The sequence below is a fragment of the Bactrocera tryoni genome, chromosome 2 (genome assembly GCF_016617805.1).
Source record: "Bactrocera tryoni isolate S06 chromosome 2, CSIRO_BtryS06_freeze2, whole genome shotgun sequence".
Classification (NCBI taxonomy): Eukaryota; Metazoa; Arthropoda; class Insecta; order Diptera; family Tephritidae; genus Bactrocera; species Bactrocera tryoni.
Genome location: NC_052500.1, coordinates 30,028,939 through 30,048,865, shown reverse-complemented (window position 1 = coordinate 30,048,865; position 19,927 = coordinate 30,028,939). Strand labels below are relative to the sequence as shown.

General features: G+C 37.2%; 1 protein-coding gene across 1 annotated transcript in view; it reads left to right on the top strand.

Moving 5' to 3' along the window:
• The first annotated feature begins 4,376 nt into the window (after nucleotides 1-4,376).
• Nucleotides 4,377-19,927, top strand: part of LOC120769232 (transcription factor hamlet) — a 96,690-nt gene continuing 81,139 nt past the window's right edge. Inside the window, exon 1 of the mRNA XM_040096130.1 lies at nucleotides 4,377-4,488. Within this exon, the coding sequence (XP_039952064.1) occupies nucleotides 4,377-4,488 (112 nt within the window). The remainder of the gene's footprint in view (nucleotides 4,489-19,927) is intronic.

Below are 19,927 nucleotides of genomic sequence, written 5' to 3'. Positions count from 1 at the left end.
AGAATAGTAAAGAAAAGGACACGTTCATTTTATTACTTTATCTTTTAGTGAATTATGGGAGGCATTAAATGTTAGTGAAAGTCAGACCTATATTTATTTTCCTACACTTTTGAGTATTGCTTGGTTTACAAAATCTGAGAACTTGGAGCGCCGTACTTAAAATTAGGCGAGATCCCGCTGTTCCACTTTCCAAGCTTGGGTGATGAGGGTGAGTTGATTATGTACACCCTGTTTAGAATAGATGTCAGTGGTGTTAGCAACTGTTGCCTGCTGTCAAAGTCACCAACTCATGAATATTTTTGGTAGATGTTAGCCAACAATGAGCGGACATTAATAGGCTGGCATACTAAGAACGCCGCGATGCATGTGAGTCCAGGGCAGGTGAACTACTTACATATGGACAACCGTACATACATAAATCCGCACGCATGAGTCTCCGTGTGCATGTGATATTCAAAGTATCTGTATGGTAAACGTCAGCATTTTACCTTGCGTGACTCCATTTGCATAAAGCCCACATCATCCAATGGAAGGGGTGAACTTCGCGACTAAAAAACTCTGTCGGCAGCTGCCCCACGTGTGTCGCACGCGCCATTCTAACACTAACGCTTAGTCGTCCAAGATTGCGCTGGTGGCGCTGGTGCCTAGGGTGGTAGTTCTGGCGCTAACGCTTGTGCAAACTGTCCTTAAAGCGGCGTCGCGGTCGCGGTCGCGGTCACAACGCTGATTTGCATTTTGTTGTTGCCACCTGACACCGCGTGACGCTCAACCACATAGGCACTTTGGCAACTGGCTAGACATTCAACTAGCCAGTCAGCCAGCCAGCTAGTCAGCCACTTGGTCTCTTGGCCTTCCACCTTAGCTCAATTGTACTGCCACTTAAGCGCTCACTTAGTCAGTCACTTTGCTAGTCAGTCAGTCATTTGGTCCGCTCATTCATCTATTCGCGCAGCACCACGCGGGTCATTTAGCCTTTTTCACTGGACTTTTGCAGTCGCGGCTTTTGTTTTTGTTTTGCGTGCTGTCTGTGTGTTTCTGTTCTTGCCACCAACTCCACACCGCCCTCTACGGTCGCCACTAGTTGTGTCTCTTCGTTTGCGTTTTTGCTTTGTTTTTGTGTTTTCTTGTGTTTTTTCGTTTTTGTTTTTTAGTTAGTTTGTTTGTTGTTTGTTGGGGGCGCCCGCCGAAGAAGTTTCGCGTCAGTCGCGTCTGAGGTGCTTCAAGGGAAACAGGTGCCATTGCCGTTAGTGCTGATGTTACTCGCGCAAAAAGTGCCGGTGCTATGTTTAAACGCCGCTGGCCGTTTTCCTTCGTGTGTGTATGTGTGCGTCGGGTTGTGCCACTGCTGGTCGGCCACTTGGCCAAGTGAATTGAAAACCGAAAAATGCAAATAAAGTAGAAAATACTAGCTGCTGCATTAAAAGCAAAAGCAAAAACAACAGCTCAAACATAACAAATACTCAGCAAAAAGTGCCGTTAAACGTTTAGTGCGAATGTGCATAATGACGCGAAGAGTTTGGCAGCCGAGTGACTGTGTCGTGGGGTCTGCGTTGCAAATTCACAAATAAATTTTGCGACTTTTGCTCGAGTTTTTGCGAGGGCTTCGTATGTTCTTTTGGAATTCGAGTGTTTTTTGGGGCTTTATGGCGACATTGTTGGCACATTCAAGGTGAAGATTACCTGTAATTTTCAAAGGGTGCGATTTTACTGTTATTGCTCCATCTTTGGTGTTTACTCATATAAATAATGGGAATTAAATTCCAAAACGTTGTGCATTAGATGAGTCTTTGATATAATATATATCTGGCATATAATGCATGATATATTTACTCTCCTGGCAAGCCAAAAATGAGAAGTAAATAAAGCGCGCAGCGCGAGGTATTAAATTTGAAAAAATGTTGATTTGATTTCAGTGCGACCTTTAGTAATCCCTGGAGATTAAACAAAAATTAATCGAAAAACGGGTTTTACTGAAACGTTCCAAAGCACCCGACAACCCTTTACCAATTACCAAATAACTCTAGAAGTATTTGTCGCATTGACTTAAAATTTTCAGACAACATTTCTATGATTTTATATTTTAAGAAAATACAAAGGATGGGTAGTCATCCTTAAGGTGTTACATGAGTTTCGTCGGGTAAAAACAGTATTTTTTCAACAGTTTTTCTCATATAAAAAATAAATATTTTACTAGAATATTTTATAGTTACAAACACACATTGTTAACAAAGAAATTCTGAAATTTCTGTAAAAAAATTTTTTAACTCGTCCATTGCGACGCGACCCCAGGGAAAAAAGATGCGCCCGCATTGGCAAGATAACTGCTAACAGGATCATTTAAAGTGAAAAAATACGCAAACTTGGGCGAAGGAAAAAAAAACAACCGAAAATTTGATTTTAGGCAGATATTTTCACCAAAAAATGAAAATTTCAGTCAACATTTCGTGAAATTGTTTTTCAAATATTTGTAATCGAAAATAACCAAAGTCTTTAAGAATTGTATCTCAAAGACCTGTGTAAAATTTCATGAAGATTGGTTTGCTAGTTCTCAAGAAATCTTACCAACCGACTCCAAAACACACAGTTTCGAGAAAAACACGTTTAAAGATAGCGTACTTAGCTTAGCTATCCTCGAGCGCACAAGTTCTCAAGGCTATATCTTCGAAACTATTACTCGGATCAACTTGAAAATTTTGGACAATATTCTGGAGGTGTTGTAGAATTTATAGAACAAATAGAACAAAAAAAATAGTTTTGAAACCCGTAAACCCATGTAACCTTTTAAGATGTTTTACATATTAACCTATATATGTGCTTTAACACTAGATATACCAGCGATTGAACTATATCTATTTATACCAAACCAGTCAAAATGACTGTTCTTAAAAAAAAAGTGTTTAATGTGGTTTCCAGTCTTTATTTACTTTTAAATACATACAGTATACATATATACAGTAATATAAACTTTGTAAAATTAATTCTTTAGTTATAACTAGCAAAGTCATGATATCATTACGAAAAGAAAATATTACACGTAGTAGAAATTTTAAATTGAAATACCGGAAACAGTCATTTTGACTGGTCTGGTATATCTAATGTTAGAGTCAACCGAAAGCTCCAAAATATTAATGTTTTATTAGGTCATCACAAAAATGTTCTCCCCAAACTTCAATACTAGGCTTCAGGGATTGACCGAAATGTTCGGTAAAAAATTAGTTGTATACACTGGGGTCCACATGTTTGGTGTTTGGGTCCTTGAAAAGTTAAAGTTCCGTTTCGACAATTTTTGAGCGTTACATGAAATTATTCGGGACAGTATTTGGGAATTTTTGTATTCCAATAACTTCATTGTGGTTTGAGTTGTAAACTATAAGGTGAATGAGTCAGATGGAATTTTAAAGTTTGTTATATGGGAGTCAGGCGTGGTAACAGTGTTCTGGTGTTGCAGATCTTACTATGAGATATTATTGTTCAATATGTGTTTAACAAATTGTTCAGGCATATAATAATTATTATTTTGGGCTTTAGTGAGAATAAACATACTGATGTTATATACAGAGTTTTTAATAAAGCAAACCATTCATTTCTTTTGAAATAACTGGATATTCTTGGTTTTCAAACAATATTTCTAAAATGGGTTGCTTTTGATCTTAGTAATAAAACTAAACAAGTTATATTTAACGATACTTTTTCTGATTTAATTAATGTCCCTTCAGGCGTTCCTCAAGGTAGCCATCTTGGTCCAATTCTGTTCTTGTTATTTACTAATGATATGTCATCTGTTATTAAATATTCAAGTTTAGTTTTATTATATGCTGACGATGTAAAACTCTTAAAATCATATACTTTAAATAGTGGAAGATGTCAGTTGACAGACTTAAACAACTTAGTTTCTTGGTGTGTTAGAAATGATGTGCCTTTCTCGTAGATCTGTAGACCCTACTTCATACGTAATGTAGTCCATGGCGACCAGGCAGTTTACTTAAAAAAAGAATTACTTTATCTACTCTTAATAAGTAGCATTTAAAAATAATAAACTTACTTTAACTTAATTCTTAACTTTGGCTGTAAAAATTTTTGTTTCTGTAGCTGAGCGGCTTAAGATCGCAACGTTTAAAAATTCTCCTGTCTCTTCTGAGCAAATTCCGCTCGTTTGCGGATTGTGTCCCTCGCATCGGTTGCGCGGGAGGAGGGTAGTCATTGGGAAGTATTATTATTTTTATTATATGCATATATTTATGTATAAATCAATACTATATATCGCAGACCTCACAGTTGAAGAAACAATCCAATATTGAAACCAAGAAGTGCAATACTATGCTAGTTAAGTAACTGACTAATTATCAAATACGAAAAAATATCGAAATAAATTATTAATGAGAAACGAGAAATTCCAAGCGAGTACTGGTGCGCGAAAAAAGGTTTTTATGTCATCAATAATCGATATAATTATGCGATCCAAAGCTTTTGCGCGCAGACTCAATCAAGGTAAGTTTAAAAGTCTGTAAATACCATATATATATCTAAAAAGAAAATTTAATAATAAAAAATTTGTCACAAAACAAATTAAAACGAAAGTGAAGAAAGGAAACTATATTTTTATTGGTAAAGGAAAGGTCATCGGCAAATACATATCGTCAGTAACAGAGAAAAGAAGATTACAAAATCTCGGAATTTAAGCTTAAAAAAAATCGTTTGTAACAGCACCAATTATTCCAAGTCGCCTGAACCTAACCTTTCTTGATTCGACTTGTATTTCGAAGTGTTATAATGAAGCTTCAAATTAAATTTTGCCATCAAAAGCTAACAGTTTAACGTCAAAAATGTATTTCTCTCGTAGCAATGTCTACAAAAACTGATTGACATTCAATTCAATTCAATTCAGTTCAAATTTGGCGGAACTAAATCATTTAAAGTATAAAATTGTACTCCAAGCGGTCATTAAACTTTTAAAGTTGTGAAAGTGGTCATTAGCTTGAATTTTTTTTTATTTTTTTCAAATTGGCCGCGGCTACATATGGTGCATCAGTTGAGCCCAATTTTCGATGAATCGTTCGAGCATTTCAACTGGTATCGGGCGAATGACTCGCGTGGTGTTATACTCCAAGTCCTGAACTGAAGCGGTATTCTCCGCATAGACTTTAGATTTTATATAAGTATCCCCTCAGGAAAAAGTCCAAAGGTTTGAGACGATCTTGGTGGCCAATCGACTGGCCCAAAACGTGAAACTATTTGTTCACCGAAGTGTTATATCAATAAATCCATTGATTGATGACCAAATGTCGCCGAGATCTTGAACTTTAATTCTAGTCATTAAATAGATGATTATAATGACGCAATAACGGTTGTTGTTGTTGTAGCGGCAGAAATCTGCCGAGTTCACAGTCCTTGCCCGGATAAAAATCCGGATCCATTCTGGTAACGTAGACCCGACTGGGCGCAATAAAGGTCGCCATTAACGGTTACGTTCTCACTGGCATCATTGTGGAATAAATATAGACCGATGATTCCACCGACCTACAAACCACAACAAAGCTTTGTTTTTTCTGAATTAATGACGAACTCTTGAATATCTTCAGTTTGCGTTTGTTCCAAATGCGGCACTTTTGCTTGTTTACATATCCATTGAGCCTCATACTTGAACAAAATTTGGCTCGAAAAATTCGGATATTCTTGCAATTATTCGAGGTCCCAGAGAGCGAAGCGATGTCGTTTGGGAAGGTCGGGCGGCTTCTTCTTGCACAAGCTGCATTTTGTACGCTTTCAATTTAACATCTTGACGTAAAATGCGCCAAGCCGAATCGACTCTCCACGGTCTTCGAGTACGCTCTCAGCCTCGGTTTGTAAACGTTGTTCAGGCGTAAGTCTTTACATGATGGGGAAACAAAAATAATATGGCAGCTTGACTCAAAAAAAACTCTTCTTGGTTCACCCGTTATAAACGAGTATTTTTATAAAAACAACTAAAATTCTAAGCCAGTCAGATCATTCTGTCCATATTGTGTTTCCAATTTTCTGTCTTTTTGTCGAGAAGGCACCTAACTAGTATAGTTTGCGTTGTCCTTCTGCCTTCTGCAAAAAGCAGTTTATAAGTGAATATAACTCTCCGTCTTGCTTTTGAATCTTGTCAAAATATTCATTATTTTCAAAAAATTGGTCCATGAATTTAGTTTTTGTGGTAAAACTTATTTTCACAAATGCCATGGAAAGTTCTATTTCTCTTCTTCAAAATCACTACTGTTAATATTTTTCTTTTCTTCTTGCTCACTATTTTCTTATGCTCGTCATTAGAAAGGGTATTTGCTGATTCTTGAATTACTTCTTCGACGTCTTCTCCATTTAGCTGATATAAACAAGTTAGTTTTGCTAAATCCAGTATTTTGTCTATATCGACAGAGGCTCCATTGTATTCGTCCATGCTTAAATGTGACCAAATATACTTCCATTATACTTTCAAAGATATTTTTGTTATCTTATAACAAGAAAGGATTTGTGCTTGAAGATTTTAACTCCAGGGTGGCAAAAGAAGGCATCTTTGGTAAAATCGTTGGAAAATTGAGGCTGATCGACTTCGCAGGGGTCCAAAGTATGGTTGGTTGTTGTACTAGATTCCAGCACAAGAAAATTCGTCAACTTGGCTGTCTCCGGATTGGAAATTTCAAAACCAAATCGATCATGTTGTGATAGATGGATGACATGTCTCCAGTGTCCTTGATGTTCGTACACTCCGAGGACCTCGTTCTTGTTGTAGCGAACTTACGCACCCGCCTCTGTACAGCAACGCACTCCCGTCAACAAACACAAGGAAGGTACGACGTTAAGAAGTTACAATCACAGCCGACAGAATATTGAAATTCGCGTACAATGTTAGTGATGTAAATTGCGTTTGAAAATTAATGGCGAAACAAAAAACAAAAAAAAAGAAGGCACTATAAAAAAGTATGACACAATTTTTGTGATAAATTATTTCAATAAAGTTATTCTTGTTGTAGAATTATTTTTATTAATTTATTTTGAAATAGCATGTTGGCGATAAGTCACTGGTCTCATGTTAAAAGAGAATAGGAACAAATATCTGTATTCTATATTAGGGTGGGTTAAAAAAACGAATGCCTTTTTCGATTCGTACGCTGAAAAATTGCATGATAGATATGTCTAAGAAGGGATCTTCAAGTATGAACTCTTAATCGAAACGGAAGGTCTTCTGACTAACGTTTTTCTATTTCTTCAAGTAGTTGTAGGTGGGATACAAATTTTTCTACCTGATAAAAGGGAAAAAATATAAAGTCGTTACAATTAAGAGCTCATACTTGGATAGCATTTTTGAGTGGGGTTCATCAAACAAATTTTTCAGAGTAACAAGCGAAAAAAAATCATTTTCTTCACCCTCCCTAATATATCATATTTACAAACCCTACACATAAGTATGTATTAAGATATATGTACATAAATACATTTGCGGTCCGTGTTACGCTCAGGCTCTTCAAATACAAATGTGTGTATGTGTATATATGTATATACATGAAAAAGTTTTAAGATTAGTTGGCATCGAGTTTTGATCATGAACCAGCGCACATTCACGTGCAATTTCTGATTTTCTGACATGCTAAGGGTTCTAGTATAAAATTGAAAATAATTTTTTTATATTTTCATGATTCTGATAACCGGATATCTGTTGATATGAATAAATTCGAGATAGTTCGGATATCAAGTTAATATTAGTTAACTCTTCGGATATTTATGTTCACGAATTTCCGGTTAAATTTCATATTTTAAAATTTCTTATTATAATTCCACGGAAATATATGGCAGCCACAAGGCGTTGGGAAGACAATTACCCAATAGAAACATACTTTTCATTCCTGAAATATTGGGGCTGGGCTTATTTGCATTTTCGAATATTCGAATGCTCATAAGAAGTAATGTCCATTTCTTTATATCCTATATCATTAAAAATCAAGAATTCTTACTAACTAAAACTGTAAAAATATAATAATAACAAAAATTTGTGGCGAAACATAAAAAGATTTTTATATGCGCACATACATATGTGTATTTATATCCATACTCTGGCAAAAATATCTACTACTTTGACTTTATCAGCTTCCAAAGTTCTAAGAAAATACGCAAATATTTAAACCTTACTTATGTATGTATATTATGTATATAGTATGTTGTATATAATGTGTTGAAAAACAACAACATTTAAATATCTAACTGATAAGCGCGTGGTTGGCGTCCATCGGTTCGCTGGCATAAGACTCGGTGAAACCCCAGTTGTAAGATGCTGCCATTATAAATGTGTACTAAATGCTTATGCGTATGTGTTTGTTATTGTAGTGACATTGCGTTGCAGCCTAGTTTCGTGCTATCAGCAAGCACGTCCGATTATAGTACAATCGTTCGGTGTGGTGACAAATATTCAAGTAAATTAGTCTTTTTCTCCTGGGCCGACGAAAAGTTCGAAATCTCGAAATTATTTACTAAAGTCTTGTGGATTTTGAAAAATGCAACATTTAGACAATATGGAAGTGGGTTTAAGTAATGTCTAGAGTTTGTTGAAATCAAATCATTTGTTCACTTAAATGAGACACGCCCATTGTCCAAATTTTATACTGGTTACTATGAAGTCCTATTGTACCACGGATAGTGTAAATGCATTTATTCATTGGGTTATCACATTTTTAGTCGTTTTAAACAAAATCGTTATATGGAGAGCGGGCGAGGTTATTTCAATTTACTTATTTTTACGCAGTACGTGGATAAGCTAGGGAGACTTGTTCTCAGCAAGTCTGGTGAATCTACTTTAGTGGTTCGTGAGTTTTGTGTTTCAATTTATTAGAGGGCGGGATAACTGATAGTTTTTTAAATATCTTTAAATATGGATCCCCTTCCGTACTACGACGCTTATCGCCAAATAAAAGTTTTGTATACAAATTAATAAGCTTACTAACAGCACTTGCTGATAGTATTCCAATTTCTCTATCTGCAATATGATTATGTCCGACTATTTATTTATTTATTTAAAATAATCCATATAACAAAAAGAGTTTTATTATATAAATACATAAACGCAGCACTGGCTACGAGGCCTTCAGCCGTCTTGTAATTATAACTAGGTGAAAAATTCTATTTGCTAAGGGTAAGTAAAGATGTAAGTTGTTCAAATATGTTTTAACAAATCGTTGGTTTTTAAGAATCTATATACAATCATCACGTTTTTTTCTGAAGGTTCACTTAGTAGTTTTATGAAATCAATGTTGCCAGAGTTGTGGGCTGTTGAGTGAAGCATCAGACAGAGTGTGAGTAAGTGTTTGATAGAAGCGGTGTCATCGCAAAGGGGGCAAATGGATGGGCTTTTACCCGATAGTAAGTGGGCGTGTGTTATGATAGTGTGTCCAATCCTTAATCGAGTATATGTCTTCATTGCGCTAGTTTTAACTGTTGACAAGTAGATTATACGATTTCTGGCTGGGTTTATGACCGCGTAGTGATGTTTAAATGTTTTCCATTCGTTTGCGTTTTTTTGATGCCTTTTGTGCTTAATAAGGTTAAGAATGTCTTGCTTGGATGAGTCGTAGTATGTTAAGGCAGGAGTCCTGGCTACATTTTTCGCAGCGAGGTCTGCAAAGTGGTTGCCTGTAATACCAGCGTGGCCAGGGATCCACATTACTTGGATTTTCTGAGGGGCACCAATGACCGCGCCCCTGATAACTTCTATTACGGGATTGCGATTGGAAGGAGACGTTATTGCAGACATACACAATTTGCTGTCTGTACAGATGAGGAACTTTCCTTTAGTCTTTTTTGCGTAATTAACTGCATGAAGGACAGCAGATCCTTCAGCGGTAAATACAGAGCTCGTTGAGGGAAGAATCCAATTGCAAATAATTTCTCCTGTGGCAGTGACAACTGCTGACGAAGTGGAATCGATGGACTTGGAGCCATCCGTAAACAATAACTTCCAGCCATTATTTGTGTAATTAGATTCCAGTTCAGCAAAGGTTTGTTGAAAGACTTCGTTTGGTGTGTTTTGCTTGGACAAAAACATAAGCTTATTCTGTAGTATTTTATCATTGATCAGAAAGGGGGATGTCGAGTGGTGAATTTGCGTGTTGCGTTACGTAAAATATTATTTTCTGCAGCGAAACTTAAGCATCTCGAAATAGCCGATTGTATTCTTGGAATTTTTCTTTTTTTCGCGGCATGGGTGATAGTTGTATTTAGTAATGGGTTGGTGTTCTCAGCCGTTTTCGCAAGAATTTGAAGCGAAGAATCTATAATTTTGTCCGACTAACTCGTTCCTTCAATAAGTATTTTCTTCTTTATTGGGGTAGGCACCGCTTATAGTTATAGCCGTGTTTGCAACCAGTTGAGGCAGTCGTTATTCCTTTTCGATGTTTGGCGCCAACTAGAAATTCTAAGTGTAGCCAGGTCTTTCTCCACCTGGTCTTTCGAACTTAGTGGAGGTCTTTCTTTTCATCTGCTTCCCTCGCGGGTACTACGTCAAATATTTATACTCTCGCAACAAAGTTGCTAAGGAGAGTATTATAGTTTTGTTCACATAACGGTTGTTTGTAAGTCCTAAAACTAAAAGAGTCAGATATAGTGTTATATATACCAAAGTGATCAGGGTGAAGAGTGGAGTTGAAATCCGGATGTCTGTCTGTCCGTCCGTCCGTCCGTGCAAGCTGTAACTTGAGTAAAAATTGAGATATCATGATGAAACTTGGTACACGTAATTCTTAGCTCCATAAGAAGGTTAAGTTCGAAGATGGGCAAAATCGGCCAACTGCCACGCCCACAAAATGGCGAAAACCGAAAACTTATAAATTGTCATAACTAAGCCATAAATAAAGGTATTAAAGTGAAATTTGGCACAAAGGATCGCATTAGGGAGGGGCATATTTGGACGTAATTTTTTTGGAAAAGTGGGAGTGGCCGCCCCTACTAAGTTTTTTGTATATATCTCAGAATCTTCTATAGCTATGTCAACCAAACTCTATGGAGTCGTTTCCCTCAGGCATTTCCATATACAGTTCAAAAAAGGAAGAAAGCGGATAATAACCACGCCCATCTCCCATACAAAGGGTATGTTGAAACACTTATGGACCAAAACCATGTCTCAGGAACTACTAATCTAATTAATTTTACAACAAAATAAAAAAAATATGTAAATGACGGATAATGAAATCTCGATTATCACTTTATCATGCGAGAGTATAAAATGTTCGGTGACAGCCGAACTTAGCCCTTCCTTACTTGTTTCAAAACTGTTTAATTCGTTGAACTAAGTCAATGGCATCGTATATCTCATATAGCTTATTGTTCTATCGACTGCGGTCTTTGTCATCCCAACACGCAAAGGACCATAAATCTTCCGCAGATCCTTTCACTCGAAAACTCGTAACGGCGACTCAAAAGATCTTCCATGTCTCTGCACCACAAAACAGGACGGGGATAATGAGTGACTTGTAGAATTTGGTCTTTGTTTGTCGAGAGAGGACTTTACTTCTCAATTGCCTATTCAGTGCGAAGTAGTACCTGTTGGTAAGAGTTATTCTGCTTCCGATTTCGAGGCTGGCATTCTTGTTAGTGTTAATACTGGTTCAAAGATAGACGAAATTATATACGACTTCAAAGTTATGACTGCCAAGAGTGACGAGGGGGCCATTCGCGAGGGCGACGACTTTTTGTTTGACGACAGCAGATATTTGCTTCGCTTCATTATCCAGTCTCGAGAAATCAGAACTAACGGCAGCGGCGTATGCTATTTAAAGGGTCATTAATTATATTTATCAATCTTACTAATAGAAAAAAATAAAAATAAGAATATAGTTTTAAGTCTGCTATCATAATTTCTTGCATACGGCAGATATTTTGGCGCTTTTGCAATAAATCTAAGCGCCCTATGCTTTATTTTCGTTCAATATTATTATCCTATTTCATCATTTGTTAATCTATAAGTCTTCATTTTTCAACATTTTAGCTTTGCTTTTCGAAGTACGTGAAATTCGATTGTCACTCCGATATTCTATGGCTAGACTATATTATATTGATTATGTGTATACTTATGTACTGGATATATTCCAGTACGTATGTATATATGCATGTGAATACATGGGGAAGTTTATGCGTGTATTAAGACAGCTCCACAGGTCTACTGACCATCATGTTTACAAATACTCACTCACTTATTCTTGTACAAATTAGTTTATTTGGACTTTATCTGCCCGAACCGTTATTTAGTCCGTCCAGTTGTCATTCAAGTCACCAGTGAGAGTGTGTTAATTTTTATTGCATTAATAAAGTAAATTTTTCTACAAACCTTAATAACTACATATACATATGTACATATGTATATCACATACTCACACAATTCTAAAGCTACGCATCAAGACAGTATTTATCTTCGAGAATACCAACGCTCCGATACGATCGATTTTTTTCAAAAAGCTCAGCGGGCAATAAATTTCTTTGATACGACGAAACAATATTCGGCGGCAATAAATTTTTACCCAGTCCAAATAGCAACGAAATTGAAGCCAAATCATTGCAATAACAAGTTGCTGGCGGCTAAGCGGTGTCTTAAGCAATCGCAAGAGACATTATATTCTCTTTAGCGCTGGTTTAACCGAGCACAATAACAACAAGTTTTGGTAAATATAGCAATATAACTGTATATCAATGACACTTGCAGTCATGTGTTTAATACCGTTACGTATGTGTGTTAGGAAATATGCGAGCAATAAAATATTTGGCTTGATAACGATTTATTTGGTTAGCCTGTCTTCTTTTAAGGAAATTGAGTAATCGTGAGTACTTGTTGTACACAATTATCAGAAGCTCCAAGCCAGTAGACCCTTCTGTAGTAGCAGACGATCTTCTGCCCAAACTAATTTATGTAAATACTGAGTCAAACCCTGTAGAAATGATTCGTTGCACGGATCAAACGGAAATATGTTGTCAAGGTTGGGCTTCCATGGTTTTAATTCGTCGCATAGTCGGATGTGAACTCTTTTACTCCATTTTTGCTATACTTCGGCACAATAGTTTGACCTACATTTCGGGAAAATAATTTCTAAAATTGGAAGTGCAACAGGCAACAATAGGATACTCTTGGTGATGGCTTCATATAAACTTCAGAAAGATCTCTGGCGTAGCTTTCCGCTGTTGGCATATCAAATAGTTGTAATAGATCTGGTTGATAATCAGTTATAATCTAAAGCCAGATATGATTATAATTTCTATATAATATGTTTGGAATTCCTAGTTTAATAAATGAAGCTTTAATGAAAAAACAGTAATAAGACTTTAGGCACGGTGAGCTTATACCCGGATGGATCAAAATTAAGAGAGAGTATAGGAGAATAGAATGTAGATAGGAGAAGTTTTCTGTCGGAAGCTTTTTATCAACTCTAGTTTCAGACTACTAGATCACTGTAGCGTCATTCAAGCGGAGCATCTTCGGAGTGCATCTTCAGATAGGTCACTTCGATAGCCGAGCTGCTATACTGACATTGAACTCGCTAACTGTGCGCTCAAAATAAGTCAAAGAGTTCGTGAACTTGTTAGCAATATTTAGCTTTAAGCTTTCATATTAGGCTTGTAAGGGTGCCCAGAAACAACGCAATTGCCGAAAACTGCAAAGCCGATGCCCAATTAACGCAAACTCATCTGGTTGGAAGCGAGTTGGTTTTCAGAAATGCTTTTACTATATAACGCTGGTTTTATTGGACCTCCAGTGAGTTTGACAAGCGCTGGTTAACAACCAGAAATTGTGCAAGTGCAAAATGCTTCTGACCCAGAGCGAACCTTGAGATGTCTTTCGAATTAGTAAAGTCAAAGCCGGCGCAATTCCAGGTGTGTATATTCTGTGTGACACTATATGGAGGAAGGCGAGGTGTAATTTTCTCCTCTAATGCTCAGTTTTTGCCAGATTAAAATTGAAATATCTCGGTAACCATACCTAGCGAAAGGGCTGAACTTGGTATTAATCGCTTTATTAAATTTGTGGAAAGATCAAAACGCTTCGTCGATCTTAAGGAATCTGGTGGTATAATTTTGAAGTTTTTGGGTAATAAGGAAGATCCATCGATTAGGATCAACCCTATATCCTAATCTAACTTTAGCAATGTTTGATCACAAGTCAAGTTTGGCGGTCAATAAGGGTTTACTATGTGTATAGTGGAAATTGCAGGGAATCTTCTACAATGAGCATACATACGACTATACTCTTAATTCAGACCTGAACTATCATCAGTTGAACTGTCTGAGGAAGCATAATTCAGAAAGAATTGGAGTGCGGATTGCATTCCGCGATTAGAAGGCTTTCGTTTTATGACGAATGATTTTGCTGGTGAAAAATTTGCCTCAAGTGAAGCTTGTGGAAATCGACTCTCCTAGTGTTTGATAATATTGACAAGGATTTAAGATTGACATTAGGAAACTATCTTCAAGATTGCAGCAAGATATTGAACATAGCGGAAAGACCTTAATTTAATAACATAAAGTTAAAGGTCCCAAACTCAGCGCACAGTTCAGAGGAGGAATGGTGCACCTTCTCACTGTAGCTCGCCTTCAAACGGATGTTTTTTTTGGCTAACCAGAGTATACTTGATCTAAGACCGGAAGTCATTAACTGCTTGAGCCATATGTAAGAGAATAGTTTCTGGCACTTCTAAGTGAATGACGCTCAAAGAACTTTTTTCACTTGCGTGAACTTCTACACATGGCTCCATACTTAAAGTCGTATCTCGACAAACAAAGTCTCTATAAGTCACTCATTATTCCTGTCCTGCTATATGGTGCAGAGGTATGGACGATGACAACATGTGATAAGTCGACGTTACGAGTCTTCGAGAGAAAGATTTTGCGGAAGATCTATGTTTCTTTGTGATTTGGCAACAGCGAATACCGCAGTAGATGGAACGATGAGCTGTATGAGATATACCGCGACGGCTATGCTGGCTAGGTCAAGTCGTCCGAATGAACGAAAACACGTCAGCTCTGTAAGTAGTAAGACGAAGACCTCCATTGCGTTGGAAATATCACGTGGGATAGGACCTGGCAACATTTTGAATCTCCGATTCGCGTATATAATATACAGACATATAGACTAACATGGTTACAACACTAAAATCAAATTTAGTTTAGCAAGAACAAAATTTCATTGCATAAATCGGTTTACTAATTGATATCTAGTAAAGAACTAACCGACAACTGTCTAAAGTCCAGACGAGCTTATGAGCCCCTAAAACATATGGCAGTGAAAATATGCGTAAATAAAAATCGCAATGTCAATATTCTCTCATAAATTGACAATTTTGTTTTTTTAAGGCAGGAAATCGCCCATAAACAAAGAATAAAAGAGTATAATAGAAGTCATTATTTTTTCGGCAGTATCGTCTGTTAGACATTACTATTATCAGGCAATCTAAAAAGAATACTCCAATACTGGGGCACATTTAGTCTGAAATGCTCGTATAAATCGATCGCCGTGATCGTAAACCATCGATGATAACGTCAAGCGAACGTACTGAAGTACAACGTCGATGTTGTTGTTTCTACTTCTGCCGAAGACGAGTGAAAACAAGCGCCAATTTAAAATTTGGTAATATTATTGTACTTATTTATATAATTTATGACTTCCACCTATAAAGAAGATTTTCATCGTTGGCTAAGCTCATAAAACACTATCTACAATTAGACATTTACCAATCGATATTGATTAGCGGCCAGCAAGGAGTAAGTCGCGTAATGTCATGCTCAATAAAAAATTAAAAAAAAACAACAAAAACTTCATAATAGTAGGTGAAGAGCTTTTCGTAAAGCACATTTGCGACGTTGACTAATTTTAGAACCCACACACACACATACACAAGCAAACTCATGTACTTAGACCACGTCACGCACGCGTACATAAATACGTACGTATGCAGGCTTCAACCGCTCTGGATTGTCTTGTCAAATGAAGCATAAGCAGATAACACCTGTGTATCATGTCTATTTATTTGGTATAAAGTCGCATTTAAAAGGCATTGTGCTGTGACACGCAGTGATGCTTGCGAGCTGACATTCTAAGGCTGTGGACAGTAGGCATAAAATTTATGGTACCTGCTCTTTAATTTACAATGTCAGTGTTTGAATTTCTAGCGGCATGATGAGACGACATTTTAAAAAGTTAGTAGAAATATCGATAATTGGTCGACTTCATCGATTAAATGTTATATATATATTATAAAGTCACCCGGAAGCTCGGCACTATTTGTATTAGGTATATGCGAGCTTAGGGAAGTGTTGACCCGTTTTAACCCACTTTTGATATGCAGAGATACTATTGCCAGGAAAGGATTCTTTATGAAATTTTTGGTCAAAAGCCAACTATAGATACTGGGGTCCGTACATTCGGTGCCGAGAGGCTTGAACAGTTTTGGTTGGATTTGGAAACTCTTTGGTTTTTATACTCTCGCAACAAAGTTGCTAAGGAGAGTATTATAGTTTTGTTCACATAACGGTTGTTTTTAAGTCCTAAAACTAAAAGGTTTAGATGTAGGGTTATATATACCAAAGTGATCAGGGTAACGAGTAGAGTTGAAATCCGGATGTCTGTCCGTCCGTCTGTCCGTCCGTCCGTGCGAGCTGTAACTTGAGTAAAAATTGAGATATCATGATGAAATTTGGTACTCGTATTTCTTGGCTCCATAAGAAGGTTAAGTTCGAAGATGGCCAAACGGCCTACTGCCACGCCCACAAAATGGCAAAATCCGAAAACCTATAAAGTGTCATAACTAAGCCATAAATAAAGATATTAAAGTCGAATATGGCACAAAGGATCGCATTAGGGAGGGCATATTTGGACGAAATTTTTTTGGAAAAGTGGGCGTGGCCCCGCCCCTACTAAGTTTTTTGTACATATATCGGAAACTACTATAGCTAAGTCAACCAAACTCTATGGAGTCGTTTCCTTCACGCATTTCTATATACAGTTTAAAAATGGAAGAAATCGGATAATAACCACGCCCACATCCCATACAAAGGTTATGTTGGAAATCACTAAAAGTGCGTTAACCGACTAACAAAACACGTCAGTAACACTAAATTTTACGGAAGAAATGGCAGAAAGAAGCTGCACCCGGGCTTTTTTTTAAATTGAAAATGGGCGTGGCGTCGCCCACTTATGGACTAAAAACCATATTAGGAACTACTAGACCGATTTCAATGAAATTCGGTATATAAAATTCTCGTAACACCCTGATGACATGTACGAAATATGGGTGAAATCGGTTCACAACCACGCCTTCTTCCAATATAACGCTATTTTGAATTCCATCTGATGCCTTCTCTGTATAATACGAGTATATACATTAGGAACCAATGATGATAGCGGAATAAAACTTTACACAAATACGGTACTTGAAAAATATGTGAATGACGGATAATGAAATCTCGATTATCACTTTATCATGCGAGAGTATAAAATGTTCGGTGATACCCGAACTTAGCCTTTCCTTACTTGTTCTCCTTGATTTGTGTATTGAAAAGTGAAAGCATCACAGGTGCCTCTTCTCATAGCATGAATATGTTTATTCTGATTTTGATCGGTCAGTTGGTATAGTAGTTATATGCTATTGTAATCCCATCTGAAATATTTTTTTTGGAAATTGTACCGTTACTTTTGCAATAATGCTTTTCAAATATAGTGAGATTATCTCGTCAAATGTAAAATTTTCCTATGCAAGGACTGTATTATGATTTATTAGATTGTTTATATGGCAGCTATAGGTCTTTGCACTTCGATCTCTGTCGAATAAAAAATTGTATGATACAAAGACATGTTTACAGGGTTTATCTGGAAAGTAATAGGACTGATTGTTTTCCGCTGCGACTGTACTTCGAGAGGATTTGGTAGAGGGCGTTCCTAGCTAACGAACGAGCGACTGGTCAGTTGTCTCCGAGCACCTGATGAGTCAGTACAAACATTTTTGCGCAAGGTGTTTCTGTGTGTGGTGCAAGCCGAAAATGCAGTGTGCGTTAAAGCAGAGTTACGCGGTTAAACTCTGTGTCAAACTCGGTAAATCTGCGACAGAGGGTTTGATATGATCAAGCAAGAAGTGGTGTGTTTCGGTGGCACCAGGCCTGGTCCCGACTTATCTTATAAACCGCTGAAGCTACAACAACCAAATGTTAAAGACATACAATTTTAAACACGAGATGCTACAGGACGGCTTTATGGGATCCGGTGTAAAATTTTGACAATGAGCGTGGTACCGTACCAAATGTGGCACATATCGTTATTTTAACACAGCAATTTTAAATTCCATTTGAAACCTTGTATCTGTATAAAACCTTACACAAGTAATGTGCTTAAGTCAATTCAATTTACCCCAAAAAAATTGTCAATATCGGACCATAACTATTCAAGCTCCCACAAACGGAATATGTGGAACCCAGTGCGTATGGCCGACTTTTTGCCGAAAAGCCATTTGAGGCTGATTTTAGCATAATTTACGGTGACAGGAAATAAAATATGGTAATAAAACTAAGGGAGTCTATGACCTTCAAAATAAGTTAATTTGATAACAAATTTGATTGCAATCCATTTACGATTTCGTCGAACAATGAAGTTGACCACAAGCTCTTCTTCTTCTTCTTTAGTGACGTAGACACCTCTTAAGTGGTTATAGCCGAGTTTATAGATATATAGACCTTATAGTAGAAGGGGGTGATGAGTGAATTGTAGAGTTTGAGCTTCGTGCGTCGAGAGCGGACTTTACTTCTCGATTGCCTACTCCTGCCGAAGTAGCACCTGTTTGCAAAAGTTATTCTGTGCTGGATTTCAAGGCTGGCATTGTTGTTGGTGTCAATACTGGCTCCAAGATTGCTGAAATTATTACGACTTCGAATTTTTGACTGTCAACAGTGACGTGAGAGCAAAGTCCCGAGTGCGACGATTGATTGTTTGATGACAGTTAATATTTTGTCTTGTCCTCGTTCACTACCAGACCCATTTGCTACGCTTAATTGTCCAACCTGGAGAAAGCAGAACTAAGGGCGCGATTGTTATTGCTAATGATACCGATGTCATCGACATACGTCGGCAGTTGTACACTTTTGTGTTGTTGTGTTTTTTACCTTCTTTATTCAGCTCTACAGCTCGAATAATTTTCTCCAGCAGTAGATTCAAGAAATCGCTCGATAGGCAGTCGTCTTGTCTGAAACCTCGCTTAGTATTGAAAGCCTCGGAGAGGTACTTCCCGATCCTGACTGAGCTTTTGGTATTGCTCAACGTCAGTTTACGCAGCCGTATTAGTTTTGCGGGCATACCAAAATCAGATATACCGGCATAAAGACAGCTATTTTTCGTGCTGTCAAAAGTAGCTTTGAAATCGATGAAGTCGATTCTTATTTCACGGGTTTTTTCCAAGATTTGGCGCGTGGTGAATGTCTGGTCAGTTGTTGGTTTTTTAGGCCAGAAGCCACACTGATATGCTCCAATCAGTGATAGAACCTTATATGCGATGTTGAGAAGGCTTCTCCCACAGTATTTGGTCCAGATTGTGGAGTCTCCCTTTTTGTGACAAGTCCTTTTAGTACTTGTAATATTTATAGATACATGCATACGAAAGTTCATTTATATAGTATGTACATAATTTATATATAATTTGTATATAAAAATATATAATATACAACTCCATATTCACATAATGGTCCAAACGTTTATGTGCATATGAATATATGTACTAAATATTGCGAAAGCTCTTACAGCTGATACCGAAGATAGCTCATTAATTAGGCGTACAAGTGTTTTAGCTGTACGATCACCACTTCATAAATTGAGCTTTCAGCGAGTAGCGTGTGAATATGTGTGCGCGCATGTGTATATGTTTGTGCTGGGGCATGCTCAACTACGGATACACCAGCGCCT